We start from the raw sequence: 18,369 nt of genomic DNA, 5'->3' as shown, positions 1-18,369 counted from the left end.
TGGAAGAAAACGTGATAAAGGTTGCCATGCTTGGCATATCCGAGAGCATGTCTTTAACCTTTTCTTCTTTTACTGAGAATTAGTTAATGTTTTAGAGTAACCTAGTAGCAGTGACTTCCCTTTTGACAGCATTCTTGTCTGGGATGCTTGAATGGGAGAAAGGAAATATTTCAGTAATAAAGGCAAAGATCAAAGGTGTTTGAAGCTATTTTGTGAACTCAGGAGCGGTGTAATATATTTGGGACAAATATATTTGAAATATTAAGAATAAGATAAGAGGAAAAAAACTCTCAAAGGATAAGTAAGTGAAAAGATATAGCAAGAGGTTCAGGTAGGTATTACATGCTATAATGTGTGTGGAGGAGTTGAATAAACTGTCATGAGCTTACTCAGTGAAACTTTGGAATTGTCCACCAGACCTCATCCATGCAAAAGGTTTCTAATTAGGTTGCTAATTAAGATCAATGATGCGTATTTTATAAACTGTCACATACGTGAGTTGGAATTATATCAAATAGGGCTAGTTCATCCAAGTCAAGGAACTGACTTGCAAAGGGTTTGTAGTGTAATGAGTATGCTGTTTCCATTCTGCTCTCCAGGGTCTCCCTGAAAATTGGTTACTAACATAGCCCCAAAAATTGGTCTTCTGTTATTGAATTGGTACAGATATTTAGTAGATGAACATTTAAGAAAGACTGTTAGCTATTCATTGTTTGTTTTTAGACTTCCTCCTATTAATGTCATTGTATGAACCAAAAGTTTACATATCAGTAACATACAAAAGCTTGTATATCAGTTATTACTCTGATTTGAGACATTAGAAAAGCAGTCTGAGACTTCAAATGGTAGTAGTCTACTAGTCCCTACTGTAGATTTCCCTACCAGTGCCACCTTTAGGTGAATTTTGTTTGCACCTTAGAATTAGGGCTTTGTACTTTCATCACATTTTTTTGTACTTGTATCAGCTTTGTACTTTCTCTTTTCTTCTATGTCCAAAGTATTTTCTCTGTGGGTTGTGTTCCATGTTGTGTAGTGCAATTTTGTGATATTAAATTAGCTGCACAGCTGTCTGAAATGGCAGCAGTGAGTAGTGTTGAGGGTTTGAAAAAAAAAATAAAGAATTGGTTGAAAATTTTTCAGTCAGTTCCAGGAAAAGGTGTGAATATTTTCATGAGAAAGCTGAATAGGGCGACTAATACTATAGAAGTTTACTCTCAACTGTTATTCTACCATGGTTAGTTTGAAACAACTATTATGGTATAGGCATGTGAATTGTGTTTACGGGGAAATTTATTTAGGGTCGAGTACTTTATTTTATGGGAGATGTGGTGATCATTTTATGAACACTTGAAATATGTTGAAGTCCATTTTGTTTATAATCTATAATGTGATTTTACTACTTTTAGTTCTAAATTGCTTGAGAAGATTTGAAGCCTAGCTATTTTCAAAAAAAAAGTATGGTGGTATTTTTTCATTTATTTCCATAGAAAATAATCTTTTCTGGCAGAAGTAGTATTTACCTTGCTGCACTCATTTGAGAATTTCAGACTCTTAGTTTAAGCAGTAAGAATAATGTTGAAATATGCTTCTAAAACCTTTTGTTTCCTTGCTGTGTTACTGCAGAAATCAGAAAGGAATTCTGAAGGAAAAAGTGTCAATCACAAAAAATTTACTAAACCTACTTTCATTCCGCAAGTTTTCTCTCAATTTTATATCTTCCTTGTTTATTTACAGCCTGTAGGAAGTGATTAGGAAGCCTTAATGTAGATATCTTCTAAGTGTCCAAGCTCCACTGTAGTGTGTGTGTGTGTGTATGTATATATATATATATATATATATATATATATATATATATGCAGTCAGTGGACCCAGGAGAGCAATTCTTCTTATCCTAAGTGGACATACACATTGACTAGTCAACTGGGAGCCCTCTAGCCTCTCTTGACTTCTTTATTAGCAAGATCACCATTGACCTCACTGGGAAGACTTGCTGTATTTAATTGACTTAATTTGGAAATGCATGCCATCTAAACCTCAGCCACCTAGTCTGTTTGGTCAGGAGTGAGAGACAGACATCGTCTGAGGGCAGTTCACTCTTATCTACTTTAGGCGTCTAAACCGTGACCAAAGAGCATAATAGAGCCAAAATCTGTGCATGCTGTGCCATAGTCTGTAGAAGTCTCTGCAGTTAAAACGCGTCATTGTTGTGTAGTTACTGTTACCAATTACAGGGCAAGATAGAATGTCTCTTAATTAACTTAATAACCTGATAGGTACGTTTAGACATAGCTAATTAGGACTTTCTTGTAATTGGGCCCATGATTAATAGACTGTGAAGACTGTTTCATTTGTATTAAATGCATGGACAGTCACAAGGAAATTAAAATTTGAACCTTCATTGAATAACTAATAGAGGACCTCAGGATAGTACAATAACAAATGATTATTCTATTTATAAAGAATTAATATATTAAGCTGCTACTTTAGACCTGTGTTTTTTTCCAAGATCCTTTGCAGCCTCATCAGTGTGTGTGCATGAATCTCTCTTGGAAACATCCACAAATTGACTTGTACAAGTTTTTGTTTTGGGTTTTTTTAATACAGTCTATGTAACATAGTTTAGTAAAACTAAATGTAAGAACATGTGAAGTTACCATTACAGAAGAAAGTAGAAATGATTTGCACAATGCAAGGTTAAATTCTTGAAGGAGTTAACTGACAGAGCTTACATCATCTTGCCATTCTTTCTCATTCTGCCCTCAGTCAAGGCAGAACCAAATTTGGAGCAATATAATGGGGAAACAGCAGAAACTGATGTATTCACCCTAGTCTGTAGTAACCATGGAAGTTCCCTTTCACTCCTTTTCTGTGCTCCAGTGTGTCTCATGGGTGCACAGGGATTTCGTCTGAACAGGCTTCCTCACTTGTTACACAGTTGGAAGGAAGAGACTGAGAGGAGTCCTATTGATAGAAAAGACAAAAGGACATGGAGTGAAAGGAAGACATAGCAGTGGAAAGAAGATAGGAGGAGAGAGATTATGGGTAGTGAACAGTTCATTCGGCAGCATGGACACCCAATCTGCCCTGGCTTTTTATTTACTGTAAGGCACACTGTGCACAGAAGAACATAGTTTTCTTATTTGAATTGTAGAACACTTAGAAATTTCAACCAGAAATGCAAAAAGTATAATTAATGTTTCTAAGAGATATATGTGTCTTGCATTTCTGTTTTCATGCATAATTGAAACTTATCTGATGATTTTTTCATCAAGAAATGATTCTCAATTTCAGTGATCTTGTGCCGTTTTCATTCTGCTCTTAATGCAGAGGCGTCTTCACTGAGAATAGTTGGTTTTTTCCCTTTTCTTTTTCTTGTGAAACCTTGCCTACTTAGCACATTGTGAGTCAGATCAGACTGCTACTAACCAAAAAGGAATTTTATTTTTGTACCCTGTACACTTTAGTTTTTCTTATTTAATACATTCACTTTTGTCATCTTTTTTTGAAACATTTCAAATGTGTAAGAGTATATTTAGACTACCATGTAGTATGTTATTCCTGCTGTCTATTAAGATGTCATCCAAGCAACAGATGAGATCATCAAATAAACTTTGGGTAATTTAATCAGAAGTTTAAATTAGTTTTACTAGCAAATGGTGATAAAATGAGAATACCCCTTAATAGGCATATATAATCTGTAATGTCTTTTCACCTTCACTGAAGTATATGTTTTTTACTTGAAAATGAGCCGAGTGCTCACTAAGTACAGTTACTGCCTGTCTGAAGCTTTTTTTTGTGTGTGTGTGTGTGTTTTGGTTTTGTTTTTCTTTCTCTTGCCTCTTCCACCCCTCCTCCTCATGACATAGCCAAGCAACAGTCAGATAACATATTTCCATGTAATCGCCAATTTGACGGGGATTACAGAAGTCTCAAAGGAAGCATGAACTTGAAGACCATATGTTGGGGGCTGTGCAGATGGAGTTAGGTCCCTTGATGAGCTGGGTGGCAGAAATTGGTAGAAGGGCGGTAGTGAGGGTCATGGAGTTATGATCTTACTTCTGGGATCTCTGACTGTGTGTGTGGGAGAAGGATATGGAAGAGAGATGACACCTCCTGTATGTGAATGTGGATTTACACAGCTATTCTGATGCTACCCTCACTACTTTTGTTATTTGTTCTTTGCACGTTCTCCAGAGTTCAGGAACTCCATGGAAAGTGGTAAGTTGGAGACCACTTTCAAACCTTGCTTGGAGCAGCTTGAGAAGCAGATCCCTGAGAGCTTCTTTTCTCCCCTTTTGCAATGAAATACTTGCAGTAAAGAGCTTTGTCTTTAATGGCAGGCTTTGTAATCTGAGTCACATTTGGGTTCATTTTAAGTTGCATTTACTTTTAAAGACAACTCTGAAAGTGCTTGAGGCAAATCAGTTTGAGGCTTATTACACAGAAAAAGTAGTATTTTTTTGAACTGCATACTCTTTTCAGTTTATGAGGATTCCAGCAATGTTCCTTCCTTTTTTTTTTTCCACTTTAGATGTAAAGGATTGGTACAACAATTTGTTACTCCAGATAGGTAAAAGTAGCCTATATCTACAGTTTTTTAAACTTTTCTAACTGCTATCACAGAAAAGGACTGTTTATTCTCTGGGACAGTGCAGATTGTCATATCACTCAGGTCTTATCAATATGTTTACAGTAGATAAAAAAAAGCGGTCCTTTTGTATAGGATCCAATTTCACATCACCTCAAATAGAACTTTTTTTTACTACTTTGTACGATTATGTTCTTTATTTTTATTACTAGATCTCAGAATGAGGTAAAGAATCCTGTAAGCAGTTTTAATTTATTAGATCTCTTCATGTTAATTAAAGATTATTCCTTCCTGTTACAACCAAGTCAGTTACAAAGACAACAACCAAGTAGCCTTTGTCATACATTGACATGTAGGCATTCTAAAAGTTTTATTTTTGTGTACTAACTTTTTTAGTGCTACATTAGTTTTGTAATGTATTATTAGTAAATTGTCACCCCTGCGCGTCTTTAAAAATTTAATTGAATCAGTTCTCATTAATCTTAGTTCTTATTAATCTAAGATAGAAAAATAATTTTCAAACCATGATTCTGAGAAATTATTTAAATTACAAGTCAGCTATTACAGATTGGCACTTTTCCATTGGTAATAGGATCCTCAGTGGAATTCCTGCAGCTATGGCGGTCCATTACAAGGACTAGATTACATCTTTTCATTGTCTCTAGTTCTTTCCATAGTCACTAGTTCTGTTTGGCAGGGAAAGAAAGAAAGGGTTGCTGTTAGTGTTGCCAAGCAACCAAAATATGAATTACTCTGATTTCTGGATTTTTCTTGTATGATGTATATGAGAGGGTTTCTCCTACCTTGGTGAGAGACAGTCTAGATGAAGTTACTCTCCATAGCTTTAAAAATTCTAAGATTAGTAAGTAGCTTAATTTCTCCCTGTGGAGTTCCATTTTGAAACCAAAGACACCTGGGGGTTTTTTGTTCCCTGTAGATAGATATCAAAAATCACATCACAGAAGATAACATCTTCACAAGACATGAGACTGGGCATATTTTCTCCTTTTTGTTTTCTGAAATTAAATTTCTCTTTCTGAAATTGAAAGCTTGTTTTGCTTTGTTTTCACTTATATGTGATTGTTTATGCCACTACTTGTATAAAAAGAATGGAAAGTCTTGGAGTGGACAAAGATAACTTGCTGTGCCTTGGTAATCCTGCCTGCTGTTATTCATGTTTACTGCTATTTGGAATACTTCTTTTGAAGTATCTTTTCCCAACACACTTAACTGATGGTAATACTAAGTAACTGCTGGTATTTGAAAAATTATTTATTAAATTAAAATGTGTGGAAAAGATGAAGTGAGGATAGACTTAAGTGTGTGTAGTTATGGTAAGATTTATGCTTGGGGGTAGGTGAAGAGAATAAATGCTCTGAATAACTTAGCTAGGTTTTTTTGTTGTAGTTGGTTTGTGGTTTTGTTTGGTTTTGTTTTCTTTCTGATTTTGTGGTACATTCCTGTAATTTTTTACTTCTGTGCAGCTTTTTTGTTTTTCAGTGACGATCACAAATTTCCTGTAGAACTATGTGGGTTTTGGGGTCACCTCACCTGCCACATGACTAATTCATTTCCTCTCAGAGCACATGTGCAGCACAGAGCCACAGCTTCTTTCTGGACTCCTAATGTGTTTTATGTGTAGGAAGCCAGGAAGAACCCCAGCAGCAGTATGGAGAGTCCTTCTCTTTCTGCAGCCATGCAAGGCCAAGGTGTAAAACAGCAGTTGGGTAGTATCAGTGCATGGCATAGAAAATACTTTCCTCTTGACATTGGTTTTGTATCTATGTCTGCAACAGTGAAATAAAATATTTGCTCGTGTCTATACAATTGTATTTTTGAGGACTCGCTTTAAAAAATATTTGCCTATTTGATCAGACCTTGGAGTTCCCAGATATGAATCCATATTCTAACCAGGTAATTGTTTCATGTCTGTGTGAAATGAAAAATACATGAACTTTCCTGATACACAAATTTCCAAGGAGAGGAAACTTGCATGTATGGGTCAGGCAAGAGCTACTTGCTGCTCTGAAGAGGTACTTGTTGTGCATGGTTAAATGAACAGTATTCAGATTGTTTGGGGTGAATTTGAACAGGTAGCAAGGACTAGATTTTTTTTAACCAAAATTCCAGTGGATAAGAGACCTTATAGGCTAATAACACTTCAGACATGAGTCTTTCATAGGGGAAAGCTAGCAGTAGTTTGAGGAGGTGGATGTTTCTAGCTGTTTTCTTCAAAGCTGAAAACAGTTTTCCTTCATAAATGCTCATTTACTTTTGGTAAATACAAGATTAGTTTAGGTGCAATATCTCACTAATTTTTTGTTCTGTTTTAATTTTCTAAAGGAGTTGATGACCAAACTGATAACAGAGACACCTGACCAGCCAATCCCATTTCTAATTGATCATCTTCAGTCCAAACAGGGGAACCGCCATCAGCTTCAGAGAACGTTGTCTGGCTCTGCTGCCCTTTGGGCAGAGAGTGAAACATCAGGTATGTTCTGTGTGCTGGAAGGAGCTAGGCTCCTGTATAATTTTCCCACACTTTTGTCCATGATTTCCTGAGTGAACATATACCTACTGAACATGTACTACTCTATGGTTTTGAACATGCAGAATAAATCCGGTTTGTCCAGTAGATACTAAACTTAATACACGTTACTGGCTATCACCTCAGCCTGTGTACATATGATGTGAGTGTGGGTCGTAGTTACAGAGTGGAAACAGTCCAGTTCTCAATGAGAAAGTATGTACATATAAAAGTTCTTGGGTTTTTTTGCTGTCCTCTTTGCTTTCACTTTCTCTTTTCTTTGTTTTCCTTTTCCCTCCCATGGTGTATTTGTGCCAGAGATTAACCTCTATCGGGGCATTTTCTTTAGTAATACATATTTTTAACGACCTATCATTCCAACCCTTAATGAGAAGATGCTATGCTACTTTATGAATTCTAGTGTAATTTTGGATTGCAGATCTTCAGAAGCATTTAAAAATATTCTGAAAAAAATATCTGCTTTGATTGTAAAGTAGAAATCTTAGCTTTGATGTTCTGGTAAAAGCTACTATTACAATGTTAGTTTTGTGTTTAAAAATTGACTGTTTCAGACTATAGTAGAGCTTAAATAGTTGCTGGCTGATAGTCAAAATGTTGGTTAACTGACAAATCAACTTTTTATTTATATCAAATATACGATTTTAAGCATAGGTGGTAAAACTTAAGAAAATAAATGGACATTAAGGACTTCTTCATAACAAAACATAGACTTCTTTTTCATTAAAAACCTATTAATTAATTTCTAAATTTTGATATTTAGGAAATGGAATAAATATATTCAATTTAATAGAAATCAGAAAAAGAAGAAGAAAAAGAACTGTCTTTGGTTTCAACTGATAGACCTTGTGTTTTTTGGATTAATTGTTTATTAAGTCTTGGGAAAATGACCCTACAAATTTTACAACTATCTGATTTGATTATTTTAACAGAAAATAAAGGAACAAGAAGAGATTTTAGAAGTTATGATAAGCCTTGGCAGGTAAATGCAAAAAAGCCCAAAAAGTCGAAGAGCGACCTTGCTGTGTCCAACATTTCTCCACCATCGCCGGAGTCCAAGTCATGTAAGAAAGCTTCACTACATTAACAATTTGTGCATACTTTCAAAACCATAGTATGTTTTTCTGTTGAATTAGTATTAGAATGGAAAGCAAACTATGAGCAGTTGAGATGGCTGTATATGTGTTAGAAGGGTTTGATTCTTGCCTTACTCTCACTTGAATTCTGAATATTTTAAAATATCCGATGTTGTCATCTATAGATACAATAGAATTCTACATAGATGGTTTAAAAAATAGACTAATCTCTGGGTGTCATGCACAATTTTGTATTTGGATACTAGTTATGACTTGATGTTTTTATTTGCAATGCCATTTTGCATGTGTAAAATCTGTTCTGTTGATATTGGTCCTAATAACAGGTTTTTTTCAGGGGATCAGGCAATGCAAAACTGTGAATTATGAACAGCTACTGTTCAAGGTATAGGGGCAGTGTCAGCAGAACAGATGTACTGCTCTGAGAGTTGCTGGAGGAATCTAAATGTACACTGAAAGAAAAGGCAGATTAGAAATAGGGTGGCTGAAGAGAATATTGTCAATCACCTGTAAAATAGAAGTAGTAAAAATAGAGGCAACAAGCCTTAATGAAATACAATGCTTCCTGTGTACTAGCTATTGAAGAAATTTAACTTTTAAGCTTGATTCTTAATGTTCATTTTTTTCACAAATAAATATATCTACAGTTTGTCATTGCAAGGCCTTTCGGTCATCAGTGAGATGTCATAATGATTGTGGGAGGTTCCTGATAACTAGAAAAATGCAAATATCACATGGATTTTGAGGAAGGGCAAGAAGGAAATGTTGGGGACTATAAGCTGGTCAGCCTAACCTCGTTCTCTGGGAAGGTTATTGAGCAGATTTATCCGGAAGGTGTTCCTAACCACAAGAAGGAGGAAAATGTGATTGGAAACAGCAAACATGGATTTATGAGATCATAAATGTCTGAACAGATCAAAATGGTTGCCCTCTTTGGTGAAAAAACTGACCCTGTAACCAAAGAAAGAGCAGTGGATACTTAATACCTTGACTTTATAGCAAAACCTTTCTCAGTTTCCCATAGTATCCTTAAAACTCAATTGGTAAGATATGGACTGCATAAGTGGACAACAAGATGTGTGGAAAGTTGATGCAAGCTGTTAGCTTCAAGGAACTGTGGCTGGCAATGCAAATTCCAGTTGGAAAATCTATCATTACTGGCATGTTTGAGGGACTGGTACTGAGACCAATTTCATTTAAAAGAATTTCTTAATGTCCTGGATGATGAGGTAGAATGTTCTTTAGGTTTGCAGGTGAGTCCAAATTGTGGGAAGCGGTTGATAATATTCTGGGTAGCAGGGCTGCTATTCAGAGTTACAGGACTGAGGAATGGGCTGAGAGGAACCTCATGAAGTTCAACACAGGCAAATTCAAAATCCTGCATCTTGGATGAAGTAACCCTGAGCAATAGTAAAAAAGGGGAAATGAATGACTAGAAAGTACCTTTGCAGAAAAAGATGTGGTGTGCTGGTAGGCAAGAACTTGAATACGAACCAGTCTGTGGCTGTGTGCTCATGCAGCGCTGAAGGTGAACTGCATACTAGGCTGCAGTAGCAAGAGTATAGCCAGCAGTGTTTGTTTTTCACTTTTGAGATGAAAGAAATAAAAGCTGAGGGGAGATTTCATTGTCACCATCAACTACTCTGCTGGAGGATGGTATTTTAGTTGCCATCACAGAGGCTGGTTTTAGCCATGTGCCTTTTTGCCATATCTGCTTCTTATTTTCTGCCAACTAGATTAATACTGATGTTCTTTTGATGTTTTTTTTCTGGGTTTATGGCAAAATCAGTGGGTACTGTGTGCCCCTTCAACTATGCAGATCAGCAGAAAGCAAACGTGTTTAGAAGCCATTTATTGCTCTATCCAAATGTGCATAGCATATTCCATTTGTTTTGTGTCTTCTGCTTGTACCTCAAAACATTTTTGTGTGTCATTGTACATTTTTGTCCAAAGCCTCTCCAAAGAGCTAGTAGGGACTTATCTGAGAAACAGAATGTTTTCCGTCTGCTGAGACTTGAAGATTTACTCTCAGATTTGTGTTAAAAATAACAAATCCCCACTCCCAAGAACCTAAAAAGGCCCTCCCAAAACTGCCAAAACAAGCCCAAAATTTAATGGAGTCCATCAGATGTATTATGTCTGTTGCAAAGTTTTTGTCTTATGACTGTCTTGTTCAAATGATCCTGAACTTGTAAGTTTATTCAGAACTAAGAACTGTAATTTCATAGGAATCTTTGGAAACATCCAGATATTTGATTTATTTAATTAGGAAATCTTTTTTTCCTTCAACAGTGATGTTGACTGCAGTGTTCATGTTATTCCTCCAGAAATCTCACTTCCTTGTTCATTCAACGTTTTTGCTGAAAGATTCCCCCAGTCCCTCCTCCTGCCTGTTATGATCTCAGCTGCACCTGAAACACACAAATAAGAAGCCTTGGTATCTACCTGAGACACACAAATAAGAAATCTTGATATCTAAGAGGTCTGACCTCTACCTTTTGCACTTGGTGTGTGTGCAAAACCAGAATTAAGCAGAAACTGCTGCTGTTGTCTGGCAAGGAAGAAGCTTGGAGCTATGGCTCTGTGTGTGTGTGTATAAATATACTTATTGAAATGTTTAGATAATCACATTCTGTATTTGAAGAACAAATTCAGAAGTTTCAAAATAGTTTGTAGAACAGACTTCTTGCTTCCCAGTTAGACACTTTTAGGCAAAGTAGGTTGGTCTCTTCACCACCTCCATATTAAATCAGATCAGAGATCATTCACTCTGCTTCAGTTCAGCATTCTCACCACATCCCATTTGTGTTTGCAGTGTTGTGTACTTCTGGTTGCTCTTGCTCAGTCTAGAACTGTAGGCTGTCATTCTCTTAGCCTCTTAACATCCAGATACTGTGAAAACCAGTTTGGCTATATTATCAAAGAACTCTAATCTGAATGCTATTACGAGATTTAAATACATGAATAATTTTATGCTCAATAATAATATACATAGTTTTGTTCTTTGAGCTGAAGGTGATCATATAATGTATTAATGATATGTAGGATTTAATGAGTAACTAGTCTGATTTTGTCTGCAAATCATGTCTTGAAAAGACATATATGTGTAGATAAAACCAGTACTGATCTTGTACTATCATCCAGTACAAAATAAAGGTGTACTGATTTGTGACAGAATTCACAACACACCTGTGAATGAATCTGATGTGTGTTTGTTGGCAGGGCACACTACCAGAACATCAGAAATACTGGCAAGTGTGTCTTTCCGGTCTCCTAAGATGAGATGGGGAAATGTCAGCTCCACAAATGGAAACCTTACGTATTTCTATACAAAGGGCTACAATGTAGGTGTAATAAATTTTCTGAACTGTAGGCAAATAATTTCATGAGAAAGTGTTCTATAATATATAAATCTCTCAAATAACAGAGATGAGGTTGAGGTGGGTACTGTAATGAGGGATTTAAAATTACTGATATGACAACTTTGAGGAATGGGTGAGTATAATAAAAAAAATGAAGGTCAGAATATAATGAAAGGATTTTACTAAGTGTGTAGTGACATATGCACATAAATGATTATGACGGGCTTCGTACCTACCAATGAGGATCATGTATTTGAAAAGATTTGAAAGAAGGGTCGTATGGGCTTTTTACAGTTCTGCATGCTTCACACAAAGCCATCCAATTGAAAATGACCAGTGCTTGTTGATCCTACAGTTGAGAAGGTACAAGTGTATACTTCAGAAACATCTGTAAGCAAGCAGAAAATGAACTTGAAAGGACAAACACGTGCCACATGATATAATTAAATAATTTTTAGTATCCATTCATTATTTGGAAGAGTAGGTAAGTAAGAAGAGCTGTGTGGTCTCTAGAAGTAATAAAAATTTCAGTCAGTTCTAATTCTGTTTAACTTTTCCCTCAGTTCTGGTTCAGTTATAGAATGAGCCAAACTCATTGTTGAAATAAATTCTATTGAAACTTAGGACTGTTTTGGTACATTTTCACTGAAGTGCAAAATGATTCACTGAAACACAGCTGACAGATAGTAAACCACCATGCAGAGCAAATTTCCACTGTGTTTTTGACTGATTTCCTACCATCCATCTAGTGAGAAGTAGTCTAAGCTTCCTGTGATTGTAGGACATTTCTCTGAAACGAGGGACCAAATCACTGTGTCTTGAGCAAGTGTCTGTACCTTTCAAGGATAGAGTCTTGATACTCTCATTTTCCTGGTGTGAATTGGTCCATATACTTGGCAGTTGCTGATACTGGAACTCCACAGCTGTAGAGCAGAACTTATGCCCTTGTTTGTTTCATCCAGCTTCTGTGCCATGACAAATTTTGCTTTAAGATCATGTGGTTTCTCAAAAATTCTGTCCTTTTGTATTTTGAAAAATGTGTTTTGTTTCAAACTGACATGATATCAAATTCTAGCTTGTGGAAATTTTCTGCAATGCTCTTGGATTTGGTCATCTTTGTACATGGTTTTACTATATTAAATTGTTGCCTGTTTGTATTTTGGTGGTACTGTGAGATTTTTATGCTGTGGTGAGTTCAGTATAAAACATGGAAAGAAAAGTCTGTCATACTGCGAGTGATGATGTAGAATATAGTTTTGGCACGCTGAAGGGAGATGGTAAGATGACTGAAAAAGCAGGCATTAAAGGAGCATATGACCTCAATATAAAACACAGGTGAGTGAGAATAGAGAGAATTTATAGAATTCCTTTTCTAGTTTACTAAATATTTATCTTTGCAATTAGAAAAAGTTTAGAAAAAATACTAAGTGGAACATTTTGTAAATAAGAAAAAGGATGAGAAATACTGAAGTTGTGCTGTTTAATTTATATATGCTAGGATCTGTGAATGGAGTAAATTTTTTCACGCAAAAATTTACATAACTTTTAATTGACAGAGCAGTTCCTAAACCAGAGAATGATAAAGTAGTAGTAGTAGTAGTTGGCATTTATAAATATCAACAAAAATTTCAAGCTGCCCATCTGACGAGAGGCTATTCCTATTCTAATACCTGTATCTATTCACAAGAAACCACTATGCCTCATTATTTCCATTGTCCTCAGAAGGAAATATATTACTTGTCTTTTCTGAACACAGAGCAGAATCAGACTCTGACACGATAACTTGCCCTTCTCTTCCCTCCTCCTTATTGAGAGTTTGTGTGTCCCTTTCCTCCTATTCTTATCTCTGTAGGTCTTTTTTAATGTCTCCTTTGTCTTCTGTCTTTGAGAATGTCTGTAATTGCAGTCTAATATATTAACTAATAGTTACTCAGGTTCCTGAATGGGTGTTACAGATCAGGATATACTGTGGTTTTCAGACTCTCATAGATGTCTGGTTTGAAGATGACTTGGTTTATGTGGAATCGTGTTCATTCTGAAAGAAGGACTTTAACATAACATTGTCCTATTTCTTTACCAGGAAAATATGACTATTGGTTTAACTTCAACCTTCCCTGTTGGAGTTGATTCAAGTAGAGAAGAGTCTGTATTCACACAGAGGAAAGTCAACAATAAGGAAAATTTCATTAGCAATTTTTTAACACATTTTGTAATAGCTAGCAGTGATGTCTGAGGATAATTTCCCCACACCATCATAAAAGCACTCTGAAATTCCAAATTATCATATCACCTTTTTTTGCACAATCTGTAGGAGTCCTTCTTAGTAAGTTTCCTTCTTAGCATGTAGTGAAAATGAAGTTTGTAAGCATAAATTAGTTGAAAACTGTCAAAATAGTAAACAAAAATTTCAAAGCTGTCCAGGATGTATTGGACATTATAGGCTTTTCTTTGAAGTTATTTTTAAGTGAGTAGTTAGCAACTACTGATAAATGCAACTGGTCCTTTCTAGTGGGAAGGTGGACTAGGCATCATCATCTTCACACCAGCATGTGCAGTTCTCAGCATGGGACTCCTATGTTTGGAGACCATCCAACAGTTGCATTTGGTGGCAAAGGCAGTAGATTGCTTACTTCTGAACACTGGCAAAAAGAACATGTTAAACTGCAGTTCCAGAAACAGCATAGTTTTTGTTTTTATTTCTACAAATTGTTCAATGCAGCTCTGTTCATTGTGCGTCCTACATATCTCAGACAATCCTTCTCTTTGTTGTAGGTAAAGTTAGCTCAGCAGTTGAGAAACTGTTATTTCAAAATTAAATCAAAGGCCTTGGTAATAGATAATGAGCAACTGACTGTAAGCTCAGGACTGTGCTTCCCAAGGACTGAGTTTGTTTAAGTAGAGAAATAAAGATTGCAGTCTGTACAGCATGGATGATAAGGACATATTTTGTTTCACTGTTTTTAATTAACTGTGTTATCTACACTTCATGATTTTTGGAATAAAAAAAAATGTTGTTTTAAAAGCTGTATCTAAAATATTTTTTTTTTCTTACTGATAAAATACCTAGCAAAGCCAAAAGTACCAATAACTCATTTTTGTTTTGACATTCTTCCTTATTGACCCCTAGGCCACACAATTCTATTCTCTTGTAAATGAAGTAGATTCACATGCAGTAGTTTAAATACATTTTTATTGCATTAATTGTATTATTTTTGTTATTGTTATAAATTATTCCTGTTTACCAATTAATTCTATGCCAAGAATCATCCCAAGAATGCATTTGTTCATAGATGTTTTCATTTTCACTTTACATTGACCAAAAAAAATATTTCCAACTGTTAAAATAGAAGATAATTAATTTCCACTCAAGGTACTTGAGTTTGTAAACTCATTGTGCAGCTTTTTTTCTACTGTAGGAGTCTGAACTGCCAAATCTAAACTTCATCTATATATCTGTGTATATTTAGTGCCAAGGTCAATAGAGCATCCTAAATGGGATTGGAAGACAAAACCGGAGAACCATGATTTTGATGAACTAAATCATATTCTTCAAGAGAGCAAAAAACTTGGAAAAGCCCTTGAGAATCTGTCTCGCAGTAAGTTCATTGATTTTAGTTTTTTGATGTAACCATGCAGCCTGAATTGTCATTTGGAAGTATATACCAGGAAGGTGTCTTCTATTCAGTGAAGACCAGGTTCATTGACATCAGCAGTTACATTCCTGTTGATAAGGTATACAGAATGTCTGAGATAATTCAGTAGCCCTCCTGGAAACTGAAACTGCACTCCTTTATTTTAGTTTTCTGCTGGTTAGGTGAGCTGAATTAGCTCATAAAGAGATCGACAGAAGAGGCTGGTTTAATGGAAATGGTGGGAACATGCAGCAGGGAGACTGCTTCTTTGGGTGGTAGCAGTTGTATTAGATTAACCTTTGTAAAACTTTGGCCTCATTGATGGAGTTCAGACCTATCATTGAAAAACAATTAGCTATCTTTCATCCTTGACTCCAGTCAGTTTCTTCCAGTTTTCAAAGCAATTAAAATATTTTAAAGCATCTCAAATAAATACTCAGAAACATGAAATCCAATTATTTCATAATAAAAGCCACATATTATCCCTTACACACTTTTTTTTTCTCTCTTTACTGTAGAAGAGAATTCTGAAGTACATTTGGGGGAACAAATATTACTAACAGTTATTAAAGTATGAAAAGTACTCCTTGCCGTGGTGCATAAAAAACTAGGAATGGTGTGATTTGGGAGATACTTGAAAGAGAAATATTTTTTTTCATCTCATTAAATTTTATCCATGGCAATTCTTCATTCACTGGAGAATTTGCAGATGGTGAGATCAGAGACAGAGCTGAATGAAAAATGGAAGATCTGTTTTGAGGAGAATTTTGAGAGCCAGCATTTTTCAAAATTGTGCCAAATACCCAAACTGGTTTGCCCAAATTCCCTCTCTCCCAAATGTTTTAGGTTGATCACAAGAATTATATTCTGAGAAATTTTCATATTTATATTAATGGTAGTAGTATAGTTATAGGGCTTTTTTCAAATACACTTCTAGTAAATCAATCTATATGCTTGCGAGGAGCTAAACCAATTCCAGTCAGGATCTTTGATTTGTAGCCTCACTATTGCTTGACCATTTTACTGTGATGGGTGTGAGTGTACTTTTCAAGTCTTTTTTCTTTAGAGACTTGTAACCAAGCTTAACACAGATACAGAAACAATTATTTTCAGTTTCAGAAAGGATTATTTAATCACTGTCAGGAGATACAAACCAATCAGATATGAGAGTTCAGTAATTAATGGCTAAATCAGCTCTTCAGTCTATGTCTTTCCTACTGAATATTGTGTAGATTCCACACAATCTAGCTTCCTTATCCCTAAAATACAATTTGCAGCATTCTGTACCTCTCTTTGTCACAGAGTTTTCTGACCAGAGTGGAAAACACTTCAGCTCTTCTGGGTCTTATGCTTGAACCAGGTCAATGTACCTGGTCAGCGTTGTTACAGGCCAATTTTCACAGTGTTATTTCACAAATGAAATATTCTTCACTGTTTCTTGCTAGTATTTGATGTTTTCTGAGGGTTTATCAAGATAGTACGGAATTTGAATCCCAGCCCTCAGAGCGCTTTAAATCACTTGGAGCCTGATAATAAGTTCACTTTTATGAATGTGCTCTCTATTTCTTCATCCAGATCATTAATGGAAATATTGTCAGACCTCTTCATGATCCCATTTCAAATCTGACAACCAGCTCTTGAAAGCTACTCAGTAAGTGCATTTTTTCCCACCAGATGTTTATCTGCCTTGCAGTGATTTCACCCAGAATGTAGTTTTCTAGTTTTTTTTTTTTACTAGAGTATCATTCAGGACAGTAAACAAAGTCACATAGCTGAAGTATTTTGCATCTGCTTCCTCCTCTTATCCACTAGGCAAGTTTCCCAGTTGAGAATGCAATTAGACTGATGTGATGCATTTCATTCTTGATAAATTCATGTTGGCTCGTTCTTACCGCCTTTCTATTCCATTGGATGTTGATACATTGTTTATTTAACAGTTTTCTCTAAGATTTTTGCTATTTCAGTCTGATTTAGGCTTTCCCACATCTTCCTTTTTTCCTTTTTCAAGAAAGATATGGTATTTGCCCTTTTCTGTCCTCTCTATTCCTGAAAGACTGTTGCTAATGGATAAGAGGCTTCTTCAGTTAGTTGAGTGCTCTAGAGTGAATTTCACAAGATTCTGCCAACCTGAATGTATCTAAGTCATCAGAATATCTTTCAGCTTTCACTAGTCTGGCTTGCAGATTTTCCTCTTAAAATCACTAGTGTTAAGCATCTGGCCACAATTAATTTTTTGTTAGACTGAAGCAGTGAAAGTACTGAACACTGGGAATTCTTTGTGCCATCTCTTATTTGCTTTCCTTCTCTTTGATGTAATAGTTCTGCATTTTACTTTGTCCTCCTTTCCTAGTGTATTTATAGTATCTTTTCTTGTGACTTCTTTTGTTCTTTGATAGTTGTTAGTTACTCTGTGCTTTAACCTTTTTGTTTGTATCATTTAAACACTTGCATCAGATTAATTCTAAGACATATGTCCTTGTTTCTAGGTTTCGTATTGCTGATTTTAAGTTCATTCCAGGAAATAAAATTTCTTTTCTGTGATTTCTTTCATGTCAGCACGATAAAAAATCAAAATGAAAAATGTGAAATCTGTAAAAATAGAAGATATGCTATTTTGAAAATAAATGTGTTGTTATTGTTCTCCCAAATACAGAATACAGATCGCACATTGAAATTTCTTAGGGGGTTTCAATGAACAGGCATGTCTAGGACTTTAGAAGTATAAGACACATGAAACTTATTCTGTGCTGTCCCCAAACAAATGTCCCATGTGATGAATTTTATGAAAGCCATCACAAGGTCCCATATCTACTTTCTCCAGTGTTGATGCTTGTTTTGGGAAGGCTAGTCAGTGCTTTTGATTCTACAAGCATGTTATGAGTCTAATGCTGCATTTGATACTAATCTTGTTTGGAAGCAGTATGGGACAGGCACTGTGCTCAACAGATAGCTGAGTATGCAAATGATCACAATGTACTATCAGCGGCTTTGTACTGCGCCCTCTCATTTCATTCTTCAGTATTTTGACAGGGAAATGTGACACATAAAATGAGATGTTTGAAGTTAAGTGAATTTTTCATCACGTCCCAGAATTTGTTTACATTTTTAAAGATAAGCTTTGGATCTTGTAGTGAGTTTCCACGACTTT

General features: G+C 35.7%; 1 protein-coding gene across 1 annotated transcript in view; it reads left to right on the top strand.

The window, feature by feature from the left end:
• CUNH8orf34 (chromosome unknown C8orf34 homolog) overlaps window positions 1-18,369 on the top strand; it is a 146,941-nt gene that overhangs the window by 14,803 nt on the left and 113,769 nt on the right. Inside the window, exons 2-4 of the mRNA XM_029959369.1 lie at window positions 6,932-7,079; window positions 8,066-8,197; window positions 15,057-15,185. Of these exons, the coding sequence (XP_029815229.1) occupies window positions 6,932-7,079; window positions 8,066-8,197; window positions 15,057-15,185 (409 nt within the window). The remainder of the gene's footprint in view (window positions 1-6,931; window positions 7,080-8,065; window positions 8,198-15,056; window positions 15,186-18,369) is intronic.

This window comes from Manacus vitellinus, unplaced genomic scaffold (genome assembly GCF_001715985.3).
Source record: "Manacus vitellinus isolate BGI_N305 unplaced genomic scaffold, ASM171598v3 scaffold_1_pilon, whole genome shotgun sequence".
NCBI classification, from domain to species: Eukaryota; Metazoa; Chordata; class Aves; order Passeriformes; family Pipridae; genus Manacus; species Manacus vitellinus.
The sequence above is the reverse complement of the archived record's forward strand: the minus strand, read 5'-3'. Positions and strand labels throughout refer to the sequence as shown.